Source organism: Coregonus clupeaformis, chromosome 23 (assembly GCF_020615455.1).
Source record: "Coregonus clupeaformis isolate EN_2021a chromosome 23, ASM2061545v1, whole genome shotgun sequence".
NCBI lineage: Eukaryota > Metazoa > Chordata > Actinopteri > Salmoniformes > Salmonidae > Coregonus > Coregonus clupeaformis.
In genome coordinates this window covers 59,403,484-59,424,267 of record NC_059214.1, presented here as the reverse complement: position 1 = coordinate 59,424,267, position 20,784 = coordinate 59,403,484, and the positions used below count along the sequence as shown (strand labels likewise).

At 44.1% G+C, this 20,784-nt stretch overlaps 2 protein-coding genes across 5 annotated transcripts; one reads left to right on the top strand and one right to left on the bottom strand.

Moving 5' to 3' along the window:
• Positions 1–4,287: 4,287 nt before the first annotated feature.
• LOC121576574 (inosine-5'-monophosphate dehydrogenase 1b) lies at positions 4,288–15,780 on the bottom strand. 4 transcript variants are annotated; one of them, XM_041889813.1, is made up of 17 exons: positions 14,688–15,780; positions 13,595–13,693; positions 12,636–12,684; positions 10,073–10,174; positions 9,770–9,844; positions 9,391–9,597; positions 8,746–8,833; positions 8,410–8,609; positions 8,218–8,308; positions 7,997–8,092; positions 7,688–7,831; positions 7,415–7,559; positions 7,159–7,302; positions 6,968–7,051; positions 6,647–6,743; positions 5,419–5,435; positions 5,127–5,196 (listed from the first exon to the last, which is right to left on the bottom strand). In XM_041889813.1, the coding sequence occupies exons 1-15, from the start codon at positions 14,933–14,935 to the stop codon at positions 6,659–6,661; spliced, it is 1,857 nt and encodes a 618-aa protein (XP_041745747.1). In that variant the 5' UTR covers positions 14,936–15,780; the 3' UTR covers positions 5,127–5,196; positions 5,419–5,435; positions 6,647–6,658. The 4 variants fall into 4 exon arrangements, with proteins under 4 accessions (XP_041745745.1, XP_041745748.1, XP_041745746.1 ...); XM_041889811.1 differs by lacking the exon at positions 6,647–6,743 and having other exon boundaries at positions 4,288–5,196; XM_041889812.1 differs by lacking the exon at positions 5,419–5,435 and having other exon boundaries at positions 5,108–5,196.
• Positions 15,781–18,723: 2,943 nt separating this feature from the next.
• On the top strand, positions 18,724–20,766 carry gcsha (glycine cleavage system protein H (aminomethyl carrier), a). The gene is made up of 5 exons (XM_041889808.1): positions 18,724–18,907; positions 19,110–19,189; positions 19,395–19,458; positions 19,643–19,774; positions 19,958–20,766. The coding sequence occupies exons 1-5, from the start codon at positions 18,757–18,759 to the stop codon at positions 20,053–20,055; spliced, it is 525 nt and encodes a 174-aa protein (XP_041745742.1). The 5' UTR covers positions 18,724–18,756; the 3' UTR covers positions 20,056–20,766.
• Positions 20,767–20,784: the final 18 nt, after the last annotated feature.

Sequence of the window (20,784 nt, the reverse complement as noted above, 5' to 3'; positions counted from 1 at the left end):
TGCTCTTTCAATGACAGACTGATCAGGTGAATCCAGATGAAAGTTATGATCCCTTATTGATGTCATTTGTTAAATCCACTTCAGTCAGTGTAGTTGAAGGGGAGGAGCCAGGTTAAAGAAAGATTTTTAAGCCTTGAGACAATTGAGACATGGATATGACAAAAGATTTAAATGGCTTTGAACGGGGTATGGTAGTAGGTGCCAGGCGCACCGGTTTGTGTCAAGAACTGCAACACTGCTGGGTTTTTCATGCTCAACAGTTTCCTGTGTGTATCAAGAATGGTCCATCACCCAAAGGACATCCAGACAACTTGACACAACTGTGGGAAGCATTGGAGTCAACATGGGCCAGCATCCCTGTGGAATGCTTTCGACATGTTGTAGATTCCATGCCCCGACAAATTGAAGATGTTCTGAGGGCAAAAGTGGAGGGTCCATCTCAATATTAGGAAGGTGTTCCTAATGTTTGGTATACTCAGTGTATGTTTTATTGTAAATACAATGTACATGGAAAACAGTTCTACTGGTATGTCATGTATTGTAGACGAGGTATGATAAACAAATTAAGTTTATGATGTTTGAAAAAAGAAGTAATTATTTCTAGTATACGAACACACATACAGTTGAGGACAAATATATTGGCACCCTTGCACTTTTCTTAAATATTTCCCTATTTATTCTCAAAGAAGCTGAAATTGCATTTTTTTATTTTGTCTATACACCTTGTTATTAGATTTTCAACATTGCAGAACCAATTTAAAGTTTACAATTTGAATTGAGAAAATAATGACAAATGGCATGGACAAAATGATTGGCATCGCAGAGCTAGTACTTGGTTGCACAGCCTTTGGACAAAATAACTGCAGACAAAGTCTTCATGTAGCCATCAATGAGCTTGCTGCACCTTTCTACTGGCAATTTGGCCCACTTTTCAGCACCAAGCTGCTCTAATTCTTCAATGTTTGAGGGGTACCCTCCACCAACTGCTGTTTTCAGATCTCACCATAGGTTTTGGGTTTTGGATTTTGTGTGCAAGGCATCACGAAATCAGCAGATTATCAGGTGTTTTGGAGTCCAATGTTCAACCCAGTGTCCAGAAATTGGGTCTCCATTGAAGATTATGGGTCTTCGAGCAGGACAACGACCCCAAACACACGTAAAAGAAACACCCAGGAATGGTTCAAGAAGAGATGCTGGACTGTTCTGGAGTGGGAAGCAAAGAGTCCAGATCCGAATCACATCCAGAACCTATGGTAAGAGTTGAAAACAGCAGTTGGTGGAGGGCACCCCTCAAACATAGAAACATTTGAGCAATTTGCTGCTGAAAAGTGAGCCACATTGCCAGTAGAAAGGTGCAGCAAGCTCATAGATGACTACAAGAAGTGCTTATCTACAGTTATCTTGGTGCAAAGCTGTCAAGGCAAAGGGTGGCTATTTGAAAAATCTCAAATAGAAAATATATTTTGATTTGTTTATCACTTTTTTGGTTACTACATGATTCCATGTGTTATTTCATAGTTTTGATGTCTTCACTATTATTCTAAAAATAAAGAATGAGTAGGTGTGTCCAAACTTTTGACTGGTAGTGTACTGAAATATAAAAAAACTGTTTGACATAGAAACATCGGATTTTCGTCGTTGATAATAATAACATTTCACCCATGAGGCCAAAGAGGGCGCTTTTGGTTATTGACTTAAGGAAAGGGCTACGAAAAGTGCAAGGGTGCCAATATATTTGTCCGCAACTGTACAATCCATACAGTATGGGTAATACTCTAGTTAGACCTTTATGGACTCTGAGTGTATACATTGTCATGATCTATAGGCCCTTTCACATGGAGAGTTGCTTCAGTTGAACTTGGGTGTTTTTTCTGTAGTCAGCAGCAATAGTTTACACATGAATGAAATCTCAGTTCATCTAGCCACGTAACTCTGTAGTGTAAGCCTTGAGTGTGGTTTATGTTGCTATCAAACAACTTTTGACAGCTTTGGATGAGACTTACAAATGGAGAGAGAAGGAAATGATGAGAATGAGAAAGAGAAAAGGGAGGAATGGAGGAATGGAGCATGTGCAAAACAAAGACCACATTGCCCTCTGCTGGTGTGGGAAAAGGATACTATCACTATGTTAGGGATGACGTTATGTGCAGCAACTGATGTAATGTCGATCAGCTTATTAGTCATGATAATCCTACTCAACATACCATTTTGGGAGTGTAACCACAACATAGCAGATACTGTACATACACCAAATAAAGGAGAATAGTAGATATTATATTAAAAGTAACTTCTTTATTCTGGTTTATGCAACAGCATGGTACAGCATTAAGGAATTTAAAAGCCTGAGGTTGAGATACGCTTGAAAGTTTAGTTTTCTTATCGAACCAGAAATTCAGCCATTATGTCTGGCTATTTATGAAAGTTAGCTGGCTAACTCATTGATCCTGCTTTGTAGTATACTCCTCTTGAGAAAACAAAATAAACAACTTTTGTGCAACTTTGAGCACCTAATGTTCACTTCACACAAAGATTAACACAACAAACTGGGAGTAGTTCTGTCTTTGCTGGTGAGTCACTAATTTAACTGACAGTGCCCTACTGTTATAAACTAGCTGCACGTCTTCTACAGGAAGGAAATGGAGGAAATTAAAGATGGATAATCGTGTCATCAGTAAAACTATTCATCATTAAAAACAACATATTTCTTCACTCACTACCACCTGGTAGCAGCAGTACATTCAGCCTGGTAAACAAGATAATTCAAGAAAGATATTCAGGGGCGGTTTCCCAAACACAGATTTTCCATTGAGCATGCTTTTTAGTCCAGGACTAGGCTTAACCTGTGTCCGGGAAACCAGACCTCAGTATCATATATCACTAAGTATACAGTATTATATTGTGGCCGACATTTACAGTGCATTCGGAAAGTATTCAGACCCCTTTTTCCACATATTGTTACAGCCTTATTCTAAAATTTATTAAATTCTACACACAATACCCCATAATGATGAAGCGAAAAAAGGTATTTAGAAATGTTTACATAGGTATTCAGACCCTTTGCTATGAGACTCGAAATTGAGCTCAGGTGCATCCTGTTTCCGTTGATCATCCTTGAGATGTTTCTACAACTTGATTAGAGTCCACCTATGGTAAATTCATTTGATTGGACATAATTTGGAAAGGCACACACCTATCCAGAGCAAAAACCAAGCCATGAGGTCAAAAGAATTGTCCATAGAGCTTCAAGACAGGATTGTGTCGAGGCACAGATCTGGGGATGGGTACCAAAAAATGTCTGCAGCATTGAAGGTCCCCAAGAACACAGTGGCCACCATCATTCTTAAATGGAAGAAGTTTGGAACCACCAAGACTCTTAATAGAGCTGGCTGCCTGGTCAAACTGAGCAATTGGGGGAGAAGGGCGTTGGTCAGGGAGGTGACCAAGAACCCGATGGTCACTCTGACAGAGCACCAGAGTTCCTCTGTGGAGATGAGAGAACCTTCCAGAAGGACAACCATCTCTGCAGTACTCCACCAATCAGGCCTTTATGGTAGAGTGGCCAGACGGAAGCCACTCCTCAGTAAAAGGCACATGACAGCACGCTTTGAGTTTGCCAAATGGTACCTAAAAGGACTCTGACCATGAGAAACAAGATTCTCTGGTCTGATGAAACCAAGATTGAACTCTTTGGCCTGAATGCCAAGCGTCACGTCTGGAGGAAACCTGGCACCATCCCTACAGTGGCAGCACCATGCTGTAGGGATGTTTTTCAGCGGCAGGGACTGGGAGACTTGTCTGGATCAAGGGAAAGATTAACGAGCGAAGTACAGAGAGATGGTTGATGAAAACCTGCTCCAGAGCGCTCAGGACCTCAGACTGGGGCAAAGGTTCATCTTCCAACAGGACAACGACCCTAAACACACAGCCAAGACAACGCAGGAGTCTCTGAATGTCCTTGAGTGGCCCAGCCAGAGCCTGGACTTGAACATATTTGGAGAGACCTGAAAATAGCTGTGCAGCGACGCTCCCCATCCAACCTGACAGAGTTTGAGAGGATCTGCAGAGAAGAACGGGAGAAACTCCCCAAATACAGGTGTGCCAAGCTTGAAGCCAAAGGTGCTTCAACAAAGTACTGAGTAAAGGGTCTGAATGCTTATCTAAATGTGATTTCATTAAAAAAATATACATTTGCAAAAAAAATGTAACAAGTGTTTTTGCTTTGGCATTATGGGGTATTGTGTGTAGATTGATGAGGGGGGGAAAACAATTTCATCAATTTTAGAATAAGGCTGTAATGTTACAAAATGTGGAAAAAGTGAAGGGGACTGAATACTTTCCGAATGCACTCTATATTCCTTTTCTCAAATCCATCATATTATTAACACTACAGACTAGGCCAAAGTCACTGTCTCCCTGTACAATCATCCTGTCATCAGACAACACACACATAACATGAAAGAAAACACATCACAAATCTTAGTGGTGAACTTCACACAAAGACAAAACAATATGTGGTTATCTATTTCATTTACCTCCGCTTTTTTTTTTTTTACTGATGAGAATCCAGTGAGAACCTGATTACAGCACTATCCACAGTATAGACTCCATGTGCAGTCTTAAGGCGCTGTGGTTATCCCTGATTTAAGGCTAACGCTTATCATAGCTTTGGTCCTCTCTGCAGTAGAGCCACACTAACAGACCTCTAGGCTATTCCACACAGTCATCAACACTACTGTACATTCAAATACATCTGAGACATAGACCATGATCAACCAAAACTGGTATAAAGAGCTCCAGGGTACGTAAAGTAGTACACAGTAGTCACAGTTCAACATGCGCTACATACCTTATGCAGCCTGATGGCTTTGAGCCATGACCCAGGTACATGTGACCATTGAACGTTAGTCCCTAGTCCCTGTGGATTATGTCATGCCATCAATCAAGTCAGAGGTGACTATGGTCCCTCAAAAGCATCTTACACAACACAGAGAAAGAGAGAGATAGTGGGTGGGGGGAGAAGAGAGGAGTCAGCGGTCTTCTCATGTATAGCCAAAAGGTTATGTGATGGTTGAATTGAGTAGTGGTTGTAGGTAGGTCACATGTATCCGTTGTGCCTGGTGGCTGCTGGTGCAGGTACGCTGGGAGCTGCTCGTGAGCACCTTCTCGCTCCTCCCTCAGTATAGCCGCTTCTCAAAACTACAGGAGGACAACACACAGACAGCAATCAGGAATACAAGTCAAGTCTCATTGAAACTCATATTAGACTAGATATACTAGATTGAGGGTTTTATGAAGTTGCTAGGGCTTTAAAAAGTCATGGTCTATACTTCTAACCCTGAGTCTTCCTGAAAACAAAAAGGTAACAAACAGAGAAAATTGCAGTAGGAAAAGTTGTGAGCACAGGGAGAATGTACTTACATGGCACAAAGGAATATCTATGATGAGAGCATGAGTAAGAGAAAGAGAGAGAAGACATTGACATTTTACTTCCTTCAGCGCTACTGTTTAACTCAGGGCTAGGCAATTACAGTGCATTCGGAAAGTATTCAGACCCCTTGACTTTTTCCACATTTTGTTACATTACAGCCTTACTCTAAAATTGATTAAATTGTTTTTTTCCCCTCATCAATCTACACACAATACCTCATAATGGCAAAGCAAAAACAGGTTTTTAGAAATTTAGATAAGTATTTACCCTTTACTCAGTACTTTGTTGAAGCACCTTTAGCAGTGATTACAGCCTCGGGTTTGGCACACCTGTATTTGGGGAGTTGCTCCCATTTTTCTCTGCAGATCCTCTCAAGCTCCGTCAGGTTGGATGGGGAACGTCGCTGCACAGCTATTTGGTTGTCCTTCTGGAAGGTTCTCCCATCTCCACAGAGGAACTCTGGAGCTCTGTCAGAGTAACCATCGGGTTCTTGGTCACCTCCCTGACCAACGCCCTTCTCCCCCGATTGCTCAGTTTGGCCGGGCGGCCAGCTCTAGGAAGAGTCTTGGTGGTTCCAAACTTCTTCAATTTAAGAATGATGGAGGCCACTGTGTTCTTAGAGACCTTCAATGCTGCAGACATTTTTTGGTACCGTTGCTCAGATCTGTGCCTCGACACAATCCTGTCCCTGAGCTCTACGGACAATTCCTTCGACCTCATGGCTTGGTTTTTGCTCTGACATGCACTGTCAACTGTGGGACCTTATATAGACAGCTGTGTGCCTTTCCAAATCATGTCCAATCAATTGAATTTACCACAGGTGGACTCAAATCAAGTTGTAGAAACATCTCAAGGATCAATGGCAACAGGATGCACCTGAGCTCAATTTCAAGTTTCATAGCAAAGGGTCTGAATACTTATGTAAATAAGGTATTTCTGTTTTTAATACATTTGCTATCATTTCTAAAAACCTGTTTTCACTTTGTCATTATGGGGTATTGTGTGTAGATTGATGAGCAAAATGTTGTATTTAATCAATTTTAGAATAAGGCTGTAATGTGACAACATTTGGAAACAGGGAAGGGGTCTGGATACTTTCCGAATGCACTGTATATCCACAAATGGCCAGTGTGGGTGCAGGATTCTGCCCCAGCTAAAGCAGTTACAATTCCAATACAATAAATCAACCATCATAGTCTTAAGTCAAAACGTAATTACTTGCATCTGCAGTTACTGCTTTGGCTGGAGCGAAAGCCTGCACCCACAATGGACCTCGTATGGTATGACTGCCAATCCCCGGTTTAAGTAGCAACTCCTAAACAACATGTAGTAAAGGAGATATGGACGCCACTGGTGAGAACAAACACACACAAACACACACTACCACCTAGAGCAGAGATAAAGGACACATCGGACACAGAACATGAGACACAACAGGACAGGTTAGTCGATCACAGAGGAAAGGAGCACAGGATCTATAAGGAATTCCAGAGGAAAGGATGTGTAAGCGATACCAGAGCCAGGCAGGGACAGACTTACGAGTGCAGCCCGTGTACTCCCCCCTCAACCTGAGCTGACATGGTCCTTTTCTCAAACTTCAGCTCCCCAGAGTACATCATGGACCTGGAATAACATACAACAATACATCACAAAAATGAGACACAGAGACACAGATCATATCAAAGAAGTGGAATACAATAACACAGTCTAACATCTGTTCATAGACAAACCGCAGTATGCAGAGGCTCTTGGCTCCGATGTCTTGGCAGCCATGTTGTATGCCAGCGATGAGGTATGGGGCAAATCTATGGATGGAACCTTTATCCTGGACCGACCCTGACACACCCTGAGCCACCTTCACCTTGTCCCCCTCACTGTCGACACACACACACACTATAACATCCCCCTCACTGTGGAGTTACACACATCTCTCTCCTTAGCCCTATTACTGAAAATAAACAAAACAATCTGTCTCCCTCTCTCTACCTGAAGTAGCGTTTCTGGCTACTGCTGTTCTTTTCCATGGCATCCAGGGAGCCCATCCCACGATACTTCTTTAGTCGCACGCCGTCTGAAAAGAAATACTCCCCTGGGGCCTCCGTGGTAGCCGCGAGCAATGACCCCATCATCACTGAGGGCACAGAGGTCAGGGGTCAGAGGTGAAAGGAGGTAAAAGTCTGACCATCAATAGTAGCCTATGGTGTGGATATTCCTGTTTGTGGAAAAGTGCTAAATATGCTGGGTGGGTTCAACACACACCTGTGGATGCCCCGAGAGCGAGAGCTTTGACCACGTGTCCAACAGTCTGGATGCCTCCGTCTGCGATGACAGGCACACCGAAACGCCTGGCATACTCTGCCACCTTGTACACTGATGTACCCTGGGGACGCCCACACGCCATCACTAGCACACAACACAAACATAACACAAAGCAACATGTCAGCAATTTGCAAATAGTTTGTATTTTTAACTAAACATTAGTCAAACTCTACACGCTCCTCCCTCCTCATCCTCCCTTCCTCTCCTTCTCCCTCCTCATTTGATGTTGCTCCCCCTGTCTCGCCATACCTTCCTGGGTGATGCAGATGGAGCCACAGCCCATCCCCACTCTCAGAGCATCCACACCCGCATCGATCAGATTCTTAGCTTGTGCTGCAGTCACCACTACAGGGAGAGAATGAAAATAGAGAATGGGGGAGAAAGAGAGAGAGAGACAGAGAGAGTGAAAATGCAAGAGAGAATAATGTGAAAGAGGCATTGCTAAAGAAAGTAGAGGAGAGGAGACTCACCGTTTCCTCCCACCACCTGTAGTTCAGGGTATTTCTGTTTGATGTAGTTGATCATGTTGATCTGATAGACAGAGTTCCCCTGGGAGGAGTCCTACATGGTAAACAGACAGGGGTTAGAAAGGAGCGGAACGAAAAGATAGGACAAGTAACCAAAAACACAATATAACAACCCAACACCTTCCCCAGACCCACCAACACCACCATATCGACCCCAGCCTGCATCAGCAGGTCCAGTCTGTATTTGTCCTCCTCTCTGGTTCCGATGGCAGCTCCACACAGCAGCTGCTTCCTCGAGTCTTTAGAGGCCAGAGGGTAGTCTCTGTTCTTCTTCAGGTCTGTCCTCGCTATGATGGCCACCAGCTCGTCACTGTCATTCACTATGGGCAGCTTACCTAAGAGAGACAGAGGACACAAGAAGAGAAGTTCTCTACAAAATCCTTTAATTTACCAAACAAAGATTGATCTTTGTCATGTCCTGTCTGAGTAAAGCGTCTCTACAGAACATTTTGTGTCAAATCCATATGGTACCTTTCTTGCTGCGCTGCAGGATATCGTTGGCTTCTTTCAGTGTGACACCAGCTGGTGCAACCACTAAATCTTCCCTCTTTGTCATGGCCTGCAAGAATCAGCCATACATGTAAACCTCACAGGAATAGTATTCAATACGACAAGAAATAGACTCACCCAGTTAACAAAATTATGTATACGGTGTGTCTTAGAAGTTAGGCCTACTAACAGTGATGTTCAGATGCACCAGTTAACCCTGCTGTGGAAAATAATTGTATGCTGTGCAACGAACAGGCAGATGCCACCCAACATGCCAAAATCAATTATCGTTGGAGCACTGCTGTTAACACTGCCTGAAGGTGTACCTGGAGACCATGAGCTCCCTTAACACCACAATATTATAACACAGATACATGACTGAGTATATTACAGTATAGACTGCTATATGAATGTGCTCAGTATAAGTACTGTAAGTAGAGGTTATCATGACGGCATGTTCTCTCAAAGCAAACCAAGGAGCAAAGTTCAAAGCCAAGCCAAGCCATTTAGCAGTTCATCATGCGTTGCTTTGTAAACGTCTAATGACAATTGTAATGACTGTATGTCCAAACAAACATGCCATACAAACATGTCAAGCACAAACACAACGACCCCACAAACACACACCTCTTCCAGGGGTCTGTCATGGTCTTTCTCGGAAAGGAAGTCGATGTCTCGGGAGGTGACGATACCCACCAGCTTGCTTCCCATCTTTCCCGTCTCTGTGACGGGGATGCCAGAGAAGCCGTGGCGGACCTTGGCTTCGAACACGTCTCCCACCATGTGGTGAGGACTCATCACCACTGGGTCTGTGATGAAACCCTGCTCAAATTTCTGACCACAAATAAATAATTTAAGAAACATCCGTCAGCAAATGTACAAGGAGGTTTGAGTGTATTCATGTACTGTTACAATGTCATTTGACATGAGACATTATACTGTTGATGTAGTGGTATATCAATATATATATATAAGTATGTCGTCCAACCGCTAACCTCCATCTTACCTTGACCAAGCGGACCTCGTTGGCCTGGAACTCTGGAGTACAGTTATGGTGCATGATACCGATCCCGCCCATGAGCTACGACACACAGAGCACTGACCAATCAGGGTTAGCCGAACAAGATGTTTGTCCAATGAGACTTCAATATACCAGAGTCCAGGTATTATCCATTTATTTTATTTTATGGCAATACATAAAAACCCACAACCAAAAATACCACTAGTATAGGAAGTTTTGTGACATATTTGTGGTCTTGTCTTATTGGTGTTGGCTGGATGAGGAGGTGAGGTGTGGCTCTATACTCACAGCCATAGCGATGGCCATGGAAGACTCAGTGACTGTATCCATGGGAGACGAGATTAGAGGAGTCTTCAGGGTGATCTTCCTGGTCAGAGCTGAAGTCAGGTCCTGGGAACAGGAAGTAGATGAGGAAATAGACAACAACATCACACTAATATCACATTACAGTGATGGTAAAAACATAACTACAAAAATAATGGCACCCTGTCAACCAAATATCTGTGACTGTCAGGCAAGAGCAATCAGAACATGCAATACCTCATCATTGCCATTAGGTGGCACCATGGACATGAGCTGTCCCTGTTCAGTCTTGTATGTACAATCATATACCACAGGGGACATACCCTACTGCCAGCAGAGAACAAACAAGCTAGAAACACCACACCTGTAGCTTGCTAATGCAATTACACAGGACATGCCTCTGACTCGCAGCCATGAGGGACTGGTGTTGCTGTTCTCATCAGTGTTGTTCAAATCAAATTATATTGGTCGAGGACACATATTTTGCAGATGTTATTGCGGGTGTAGCGAAATGCTTATGTTCCTAGCTCCAACAGAGCAATACAAAACAATACACGCAAATCCCTCAAAAAATAAATATAGGATTTAAGAAATATATAAATATTAGAACGAGCAATGTCAAAGTCCGGAATATAAGTATATATGCATATGATGGTTTGTGTAGACATTATGGACAGTATATGAATAGAAAAGGTGTGTACAGCAGTAGTTACATAGGATGAGCCTTGACTAGAATACAGTATATACATATGAAGTGGGTATGTAAACATTATTAAAGTGACCAGCATTCAATGACTATGTACATAGGGCAGCAGTGTCTAAGGTGCAGGAATGAGTACCGACTGGTAGCCGGCTAGTAACAGCGACTAAAGTTCAGGGCAGGGTACTGGGCGGAGGCCGGCTAGTGGTGACTATTTAACAGTCTGATGGCCTGGAGATAGAAGCTGTTTTTCAGTCTCTCGATCCCAGCTTTGATGCACCTGTACGGTCTCTGCCTTCTAGATGGTAGCGGGGTGAACAGGCCGTGGCTCGGGTGGCTGAGGTCCATGATGATCTTCTTGGCCTTCCTGTGACATCGGGTGCTGTAGATGTCCTGGAGGGCAGGCAGTGTGCCCCCGGTGTGCCGTTGGGCTGACCGCACCACCGTCTGGAGAGCCATGCGGTTGCGGACGGTGCAGTTGTCGTACCACGCGGTGATACAGTCTGACAGGATGCTCTCAATGGTGCATCTGTAGAAGTTTGTGAGGGTCTTAGGAAGCTGAAGAAATTGGCACCTAAGGTTGAAGAGGCACTGTTGCGCCTTTTTCATCACACTGTCAGTGTGGATGGATAATTTCAGGTTGTCAGTTATGTGCACGCCGAGGAACTTGAAGCTTTTCACCCTCTCCTCTGCGGGCCGTCGATGTCGATGGGGGCGTGCTCCCTTTGCTGTCTCCTGAAGTCCACGATCAGCTCCTTCGTTTTGTTGACGTTGAGGGAGAGGTTATTTTCCTGGCACCACTCCGCCTGGGCCCTCACCTTAATGATGAGCTTAGAGGGCACTATGGTGTTGAAGGCTGAGCTCTAGTCAATGAACAGCATTCTTCCATAGGTATTCCTCTTGTCCAGATGGGATAGGGCAGTGTGCAGAGCGATGGCGATTGCGTCATCCGTGGATCTGTTGAGGCAGTATGCAGTAACAATGTGGACATCTTGAAGCAAGTGGGGACAAACAGACTGGGATAGGGAGAGATTGAACATGTCCGTAAACACTCCAGCCAACTGGTCTGCACATTCTCTGAGGTCGCGGCTAGGGATGCTGTCTGGGCCGGAAGCCTTGCGAGGGTTAACACGCTTAAATGTCTTAATCACGTCAGCCACGGAGAACGAGAGCTTACAGTCCTCGTGAGTGGCGGCACTGTGTTATCCGCAAAGAAGGTGTTTAGCCTGTCCGGAAGCAAGGCGTCGTAGTTCGCGACGTGGCTGGTTTTCCCTTTATAATCCGTGATTGTCCCTACAACATACGTCACATGTCTGAGCCGTTGAATTGCAACTCCACTTTACCTCTGTACTGACATTTTGTCTGTTTGATTGCCTTACAGAGGGAATAGCTGGACTGATTGTACTCGTCCATGTTCCCTTTACGTGGTAAAATGTTGTGGTTCGCGCTTTCAGTTTTGCGCGAATGTTGCCATCTATCCACAGTGTGTGTGTTTTGCCCTGGGCATGTTTGCACAGGCACAGAAGCTGAGACTCCCTTTGAGGTTTAGTGTGTGTGTGTGTGTGTGTGTGTGTGTGTGTGTGTGTGTTATTCAACTGAGAGAAACACTCAGCAACCTCCAGTCCTCAGAGAGACAGAGGACCACATGAGATAAGTGGCTGCACACACACACACACACACACACACACAGGGCTCCTGTGTACGTATGGTTATGATACCATATGTATTTGTATGTTCCAGGCAACAGCAATGGAGTTGACTAAAGCTGTAGCATGGCTATGCTATTGTATATGTAGCTTCTGTTGTTATTAGCAATGAAAAGGTCAACCAAACATACTGGATACTCACCACTTCATCAGAGATAAAGTCTATGAAACCAGGAAGAATCAGGAAATCACTGTAGAGAGAGCGAGGGGGGAGAGAAGGAGAGAGGAGAGAGAGAGAAATGGAACAGAGAGAGAACATTGTAAGGTCCACTATTACTGACAAGTATCTCATGTTTCAGACACACATCGTTTTGCCAAACAGTGAGAGAACTGATAGGTGAACTCTCCCCACCCCTTGCCTCCCATCACCAGTCCCCTGAACCCTAACCCCTGGCCAGCACAGCATCACATCCCTACACCCTTAACCACTTTGCATATCACACATACACCCTCACACCCCGTCACACAGTGTGTATTGGAGATAAAGCCTCTTTATAATACTCCCACTGTACTGGATGTGAGTATATGTTTGTCTCTCTGTGTAAACCTCCATTAGGGCTGATAACACAAAGTAATGGTGCATAATGATCCTTATTCTACTGGTCTGGTCTCACCATATCATCTCAGCAGTCAGTGAGTGTTTGATTTTACTCTGTCAGAAATAGGCCTACTAGCTAATACTGACCATCATTGGTTGAATAGAATGCTCGGGGCAGCAACATGGTGTCTGGCTCTGAAGTTGGCCAAATTATCTTTATGGTAATAATACTAGTATCTCACCACAACAGTCAACCTGGGGGAAGGGTCATATTCATGCCTTTCAGAGCTCTCGGAGTTATCGGGAACTGTGAACACATCTGTGATACTCCCGTAATGGCCACATAAGTAAACAATTCAGCAATCAGCAACATGGACAGCAACACAGTTTCAGCAACGCTGTCATAGATAGCGCCACGCACCTGTAGCTTGTGTGGCTACAGGCAGAAGGCCTCTTCAGTGAGTCTCTCTTTCATAAACTTTAAATTGCACAATTATAGGAATTTCAATCAAGATAATTGGAAATGCTGCTCTCTAACTGGTAGAACGTATATAAAATATTACTTGTATGTGAGTCCGTCCCCGATAGAGAAGAGCTGCTGAGCCGTCAGTCCATCTTCAGGCACGTACCCTGTCCCTCCACTGATCAGATAGTCAGCCATGCTGGAACACACACACACTTACATTCCTTCCTCTCTCCCATATACTGTACATAGGCAGAACCCTGCTGAACATAATGGAGGCGAAGTGCTTCTAGACTCTAATGCAGGATTTGTAGTTTTCACCCTGCAGATTAAATATATAGACAGATTTAATGATGTAATCCTCCATAATACTGTATCTCCATGTTTCATCTCCATGGCTGTCTGTGAAAATTCAAAGAGCTCCTGGGTAGAATACATGCTCGTCAGTGGTGTAGTGAAAGGTAAACGTAAGTAAACGCAGTTTACGTTTATTTTAATTTTTTTGCTCAACAGTTTATCCACCTTTGCGGAAAAATGCATTGAAAGTATAGGGAGCGTTACTTTTTTCACTGCGACCTGCGATCAGAGTTTACCCACCAATATTTTACCACTATATCACTGATGCTCGTAAAACCATGTAATCCAGAGCGTGTTTTGCTGTAACCTACCGTTTGTTGTTTTGACGTGTTACAAGGGAATATACTGTATATAAATAGTTGTCTTTCTTCTGCACCCTATGATTATGGATGGATGTAGGACAACATCACAACAACACAATTTTACCTTCAGTGTGGTTGTTTACCTCTTAATTACATAAATACCTTGGCTCTGTAATCTGGAAATGTTGGTCAACCTACAGACTCTATAACCCTGTCAATGGAAACTCTTTCAGTCTGTGTGATGGTCAAGCAGCAGGTAAGAGGCTTTAGTTACATCACTGTCTCCTAGGTAGCAGCTAACTGGGATTTATAAAGCTCACTGACAACCTCAATGAAAAAACCTTGACTGGCAGATTAATGTTTTGGCAGTTAGTTCATGTAGATGAAAGCCAGTAATTCACTAGGCTAGTGGCGTCTGGGACCTGGGACCCAGTCAGGGCTCCGTTCCTGACTGATTGTTAGGGCAATTGGAGTTTAGCTGATTATGACCGGTATAGTTGTTTTGTTTCTCACCTGTGTGTGTGTATGACTCACCTCTCAGGTTCGTATCCGGCTTGGATGCGTGTGGCGCTGTATCTCTGCGCTGCCGTCTCGTGGCCGTGGCCGTGAGGGTTGGTGTGTGTGTAGGCTCCATGGGGGTTGGCATTGGGGTGTGTGTGTTCCCCTTCGCGGGGCAAGAGGCGCGGCCTAGCGGGCTCGGTATCACCAACTATACGGCGGTAGTCGATCTGGTAGGTGTCACGCTCACCTTCACCAAACCTGTCGTAGCCTTGACCCTCCATCTCAGAGAAATCCAGGGCTACGGCCTCCACGGTCGTTGTCTCACACACACACAGACCTGACTGACTCCTCACACACACACACACGCACACAACCGACGCCTCTCGCACACTTGCACACTTGAGGCCTCACTCACGTCTCAAATGCACATTCAATGCCTAACAACTGTAATGAATTAACACACCTGACATATCACACACACACCTGCACATCAAATGCCACAAGAAAAGGCTTCCCCAGAGTGTGTGTTCTTTCTCTAACACACTGCTAATACAGCGTGGTCTGTGTCCATTCACTGTCACACTAGATTATCAGAAATTCACACAGACACACTATCTCACAGCTGTGTCTTATCTCTTTTGAAGATATCCATAGGACAAATTGAAATCATCCGGTCTGTTTCTTTGGGGTGTTCTCCTGTCTTCTAGACTCTGTGCAGATACAGTGCATGGGAGATGAGACCTGAGATTGAAAGCCCTGGTGTTCCTGAGATCGAATGAAAGAAAGAGAGACAGTTACCTCTCTCTCTCAGTCAGACAGACACGGGAAGGGTGGGTCACGATGCAGGCTCAGAAGGCCTTTGAGGAGGAGCCGGTTTTAGAGAGATGAGCTGGAGCTGAAGTCCCAGGTCCTGGGTGAGGCTGAGTGAGTGTCCACTAGATGTCCCCTGGATGTTCCCCGGTCTCAGACAGTGAGGTGAGCACCAACAAGGGGTGATGAGAGGGTGCTGGGAGGATAGAGCAGCCCCCCTGATGCCTGGAGAGCCCTGGGAGCTGAGCTAGTGGAGGTGTGAGAGATAGAGAGCAGTTTGTTTCTGAGACTACCAGACTTTTTCCTCCACTCTCCTCTCCTGGCTTAGCTCTGTTTGTGACAGTAGCAGACGTCAGTCCTACAAAGAGGATTGGAGGAATTAAAGCAGGAGGGGGCAACGAGGGAGTGAGAGTGGAGTGATAGAGAGGGGGCGGAGGGAAGGGTTGGGGGTGGCGACACACTTTCCCCTCCCAGTATCGCCATGGTGAGGGGGGTGTGTATGTGTTACCAGTCTGACTGCTTGTGTAGGCAGGTTAGCTAAACTAAACTCTGTGCTGCGCTGAACCCATTGACTGAGCGGAGGGTGACTGGGTTGCTAGGGACGCTCGCAGGAACATCATCTGCAGATGACTGCTTGTGACAGTTACTGAGGGATTGGACCAAAAAAGCCTCTTCAATAGTCACGTCTCTCTCTCTCCCATTCTCTTTCTTTCTCCAGTATACTCTCTCACTCTCTGCCCAAACATGTACGTTTAGCCACCCATGTTTGTAGGAAACCATAAACAAAATTAATCATTTGACCAAATATTTAGGAAGAAGTCATAATTTCATCAGTTGGGGTCTCTATAAGCTTCAATATGAGATCCTAAACTTAGCATGAAAGTGCATCCTTATAGCTGTGTGGGATAATATAGTCCAAATCTTTGCCTTGGGGTAAGTTGAGCCAATGGCCATGGGGTAAATTGAGCCAATGGTTGAGCCAATGGCAAGTTGAGCAAATGTAAGTGTTTTCTTCCCAGGGGTAACGCAAGGCATTATGGCTGGCATATGAGGTAACAACAGGGCCTGGCCAATGTTAAAAGTATAAAAGTGATTGTTAGGTTTAAGCCTGTCACGCCTGTGTTAAAAGACGCTTAAAATTATTAAAAGACAAAAAAGCGATTGTGATTGTGTTGAATTGTGTTTGGGAAATAAAAATAGACACGGTTTTAAAGGGTGGTGGTAATATTTCATTCAGTACAGAAATTTGTAGGCGGCTTAACTTACCCTATAGCTCTTAAACTCTAGGTGGCATTCTGCCATCTCCCTACAGTTTTCAGCTGTTAGCTTAGCCCACGACTGCCTCATGTGAACTAAAATCCCGACGCTGTGTTTTAACGTTTAGAAACGTCAATAATCATCACTTGCGATACGGCTTTCGAAACATATGGCCCTTATCTTTCATCAGTGAGAAAGAATCTTTCACATAAAAAATATACACTTACTGTAGCAGTTTTTGCACAGATCCATACAGCTATGGGTGCTTCCATCTGAGGAAACTACACTTCCCAAGTTATGCTTACACACAGGTGTTCGTAGCATGCTAGATAGCTAATTAGCACAGGTGGTTTTCCATAAACAAGCACTGTAACATGGAGATATGGCCGTGTTGGAACACTAACCCTAACAAGGTGTGTATCAATTTAACTTTGTTATTTTTTTGTTGTTGCTGGTATTTAAGATAAGGTCCTTATGCTTCCAAAACCGTACCGCAAGCAATACATTAATATTCATACCGAGAGTCGGGGATCTCAACAAAACTCCCCCTTACAGAAGATGTCTTCATCCAATGACTCTTACAGTGTATGTGTAGTAGTGCCCCACAGTGGAGGTGTCATAATACCCATAAAGCCTAGCGGTCAAACAGGGAAATGGTTCCAATCGTTTTTCCACCATTCATTTTTCCCATAGGGGATTTTAGAAACACTTCTAATAAGGGTGTGACGTTTTTATAACAATGTAAATCTCTATCGGACAAGGTGACTTTTATCAATATATTCGGCTCCATTTACTCTCAGATTCGAAAATGCTAATTAGCATCAAAGTAGACATCATGCAAAACTACAAGTCCCTACAAGCTCCTGCACGTCATCTCTAGCTGACACCTTTGCTAACAGGTATTGTGTCCATATAAACTTGCACAAGAAAGTTCACAGAATTGTCCATTTAAAGAAATGTAGCCAATTTATTCATTACCACATTTAGCTAACATTAGATAGTTAATCCAGAGATTCTTACCTTTGCCTCGATTCAGCAGTCTCGTCCAGATCATCATGGCATTTGTAGCTCTTTATGATAGCCACATTAGCAGCTAATTAGCCTTTCATTTTGGGGGGTAAATGCAGGCGAATATATTGATAAAAGTCACCTTGTCCTAGAGAGATTTACACAGTTATCAAAATGTCACGCCAGGGTAAGCCTAAACGAAACACAGCCCATATTTTAAGTGTTTCTAAAATCCCCTATGGAAAAAAAGAATGGTGGGAAAACAATTGGAACCATTACCCTGTTTGACCGCTAGGTTTTATGGGTATTATGACTCATAATGTGGTACTCTATGTAATGGAACTGAGAGTCATGATCAAGGGCTAAACTTACCCTGTCCCTGGGCTCAATTTAACCCATACCCGGGGCAAGTTGTGCCAAGACACCACTTTTTTGGGACAAGCTATGTTTTCAAATCTGTTGTTTACATGGATATTGATTATTTCCAGGGATACACCACATCGTGAAATATATGTAGATATTTTTGTTAGTAAGAATACTATATTTCCCTTGACGGAGTGATGCTGAATGTAAAAAATGCTCGGCTTACCCCACTATGCCCTAATGCATTTCGCTACACTCCCAATAACATCTGCTAAATATTTGTATGCAACCAATAACATTTTATTTGGTAGCCTGAAGCCACTCTCTTCTAATCAACAACCTTGTATTTTCTATTCCCATTGTCCATATTGAAAAAAAATATGAATATGTTATTCTCTGGATGTATGCCTATCTCTATTCGACATGTCAAAAATGCATGTTTGTTTTACATAACACAATGGCAGTATGAAAATGTATGCACTCACTAACTGTAAGTCGCTCTGGATAAGAGCGTCTGCTAAATGACTAACATTTAACGCCACAAGGCTATTTGTACCCGAACGTTCCACAACGTTGTGCCTGCTAAACGCGCCCCAAGTGGAGTCTGTGATGATGACATCTAAAAAAACGCGACAGTCACTTCAGTCGTCAAAACGCGACGACAATGGCCACATGTGTGATGCTACGTTGCTTGTCTTCCAACTTTACCTCTGCCCTGCCCTTGCTCTACCGTTTGGCACAGCTACCTCCCTCTCGGCTGGTATCCAGGGCATATTTACTACGGACTTTGTCCACTTCCACCCGACTCTCATCAGGTACTTGGCTTGTGGACTTCGTAACACAGGTGGCTAGCGTGCTAGCTAACAAACACGCTATCTAGTTCATAACAAGGACGCATAGCACGGGCATAACGTAGCTAGCTAAGCGTGTGATTAGAAGTAGACTGATAACAGTTTTTCGGTTTGTCTACTTTTGTGTACTCGGGAAGTAATTGCACTTTTCTCCTGAATTCCACAGCTCTTAAATTCACAGACAAACACGAATGGATACGAGTAGAGGGAGCAGTAGGAACGGTTGGCATCAGCAAATTTGCACAGGTGGGTTGTTCTCACTAGCGTATGCTCCCACTAGTACTTATGAGCCACATTGGGACCTGTGGTCTTACCTACCCAGTGTCCGCGTGTGTTGTGGCTCTTCCAACACAAATCACAGATAATCAGTGTTATTGGGAGTGACACATTTAGTTAATTGTCATTTAGTCGTTTAATTGATAAAGTCATAATCTAAATCTGTGTCTTGCAGGAGGCTCTAGGAGATGTGGTGTACTGTGGACTACCAGAGGTTGGCACACAGCTGGCACAGACTGGTAAGGAGCAGTTCCTACCCTACAGACTTGTATGGAGGGTAAATTACTGCTGGTTCTCTTGGGTTATACTAGTCACCCTTGCCTTCCTCAATACCTGTTTTTTAAATATTTTTTATTTCACCTTTATTCAACCAGGTAAGGTCAAGACCTGTTCATGACCTTACCTATCGCTGTCTGTTTTTAGATGAATTTGGAGCATTGGAGAGTGTGAAGGCAGCCAGTGAGTTGTACTCTCCTCTAACCGGGGAAGTCACAGAGGTCAACACACTCCTGGCAGACAACCCTGGTCTTGTCAACAAGTCCTGCTACAAAGATGGTGAGCATACATACACACAGACACACATACACTCTACACCTGCAGACATGCATGCATACTCTACACGCATTCCACACGCGCACATACACATCAGTGATTATTTTAAGGAAAGAAAGAATATTCAAACAGGGCCTGTGACTAGGTTAACCCCTCACCTCTGACCTGTAACCCCTGCTGGGACAGGTTGGCTGATGAAGATGACCATTGCCAACCCTAAGGAGCTGGATGCTCTGATGGATGAGAAGGCGTATGAGAGATACATCAGATCCATAGAGGACTAGCACCGCCTAGCCCCAACCCTTATCACCCCTACCCCCTCACCTGCCTGTCAATCACTAGTAGAGGAAGTGCACCAGTTGTGCCGTGGAGTCAGATGTGACACTATACCGGGGAACCCACAGAGATGCCAGAGGAGCTGCAGAGCTCATCCGTATTGACCTGCCAGTGTTATTGTGCTCTGAATGTTAGGAGTCTTTAGTGTACTGGTAATGACTATGATTTAATGGAGATGTTGGGGACAAATGTCTTACACACGTGACATGACATGTACAGTATATGGCTGATGTGGATGAGTGATACTGTATGAGTCCGGATGCAGACTCTGGATGAATCTCAAGTCTTTTTCTTGATTCCTTGTGTCCTCTTGCCGCCTCCTTCTTAAAACAGAGGGTTTCGCTCCGATGTTTTGAGGAAAAGGCTTTTAAGATTCATCCTCAATCGCTCCTCAGGCACTGAAGGCCTGCCCCAAGCACAGGGGATGAGGAACTTAAGACTGAATACTACTAGGAAAAATAGTCCTCAGAATTTCAGTCCATCAAATACAGCTGTCTGGATCAGTCCATCTGATAGGGGAGGGACTAACACTAAAGCACTTTGGATCTAGCGCAGGCTGGTTTCTACTGTATGTTGAGCCTCTGTATGTACAGCATGTACTGGCACTATAGAGAGGAGATTTAAAAAAATAAAACTTACACTTGTGTGTTTACTTTGAATGTGTTAGTATCTTTTCA

Bases quoted from the DNA above. Each gene is read 5' to 3' on its own strand.
- LOC121576574 (XM_041889811.1), bottom strand. From the start codon at position 14,935: ATGGAGGGTCAAGGCTACGACAGGTTTGGTGAAGGTGAGCGTGACACC. The intron at 9,598-9,769 runs GTAAGATGGAGG...ATTTGTGGTCAG, and splicing joins ACGAGGTCCGCTTGGTCAAG to AAATTTGAGCAGGGTTTCAT. The intron at 8,834-9,390 runs GTGTGTGTTTGT...TGATTCTTGCAG, and splicing joins ATGACAGACCCCTGGAAGAG to GCCATGACAAAGAGGGAAGA.
- gcsha (XM_041889808.1), top strand. From the start codon at position 18,757: ATGGCCACATGTGTGATGCTACGTTGCTTGTCTTCCAACTTTACCTCT. The intron at 18,908-19,109 runs GTACTTGGCTTG...TGAATTCCACAG, and splicing joins TTCCACCCGACTCTCATCAG to CTCTTAAATTCACAGACAAA. The intron at 19,190-19,394 runs GTGGGTTGTTCT...TGTGTCTTGCAG, and splicing joins GCATCAGCAAATTTGCACAG to GAGGCTCTAGGAGATGTGGT.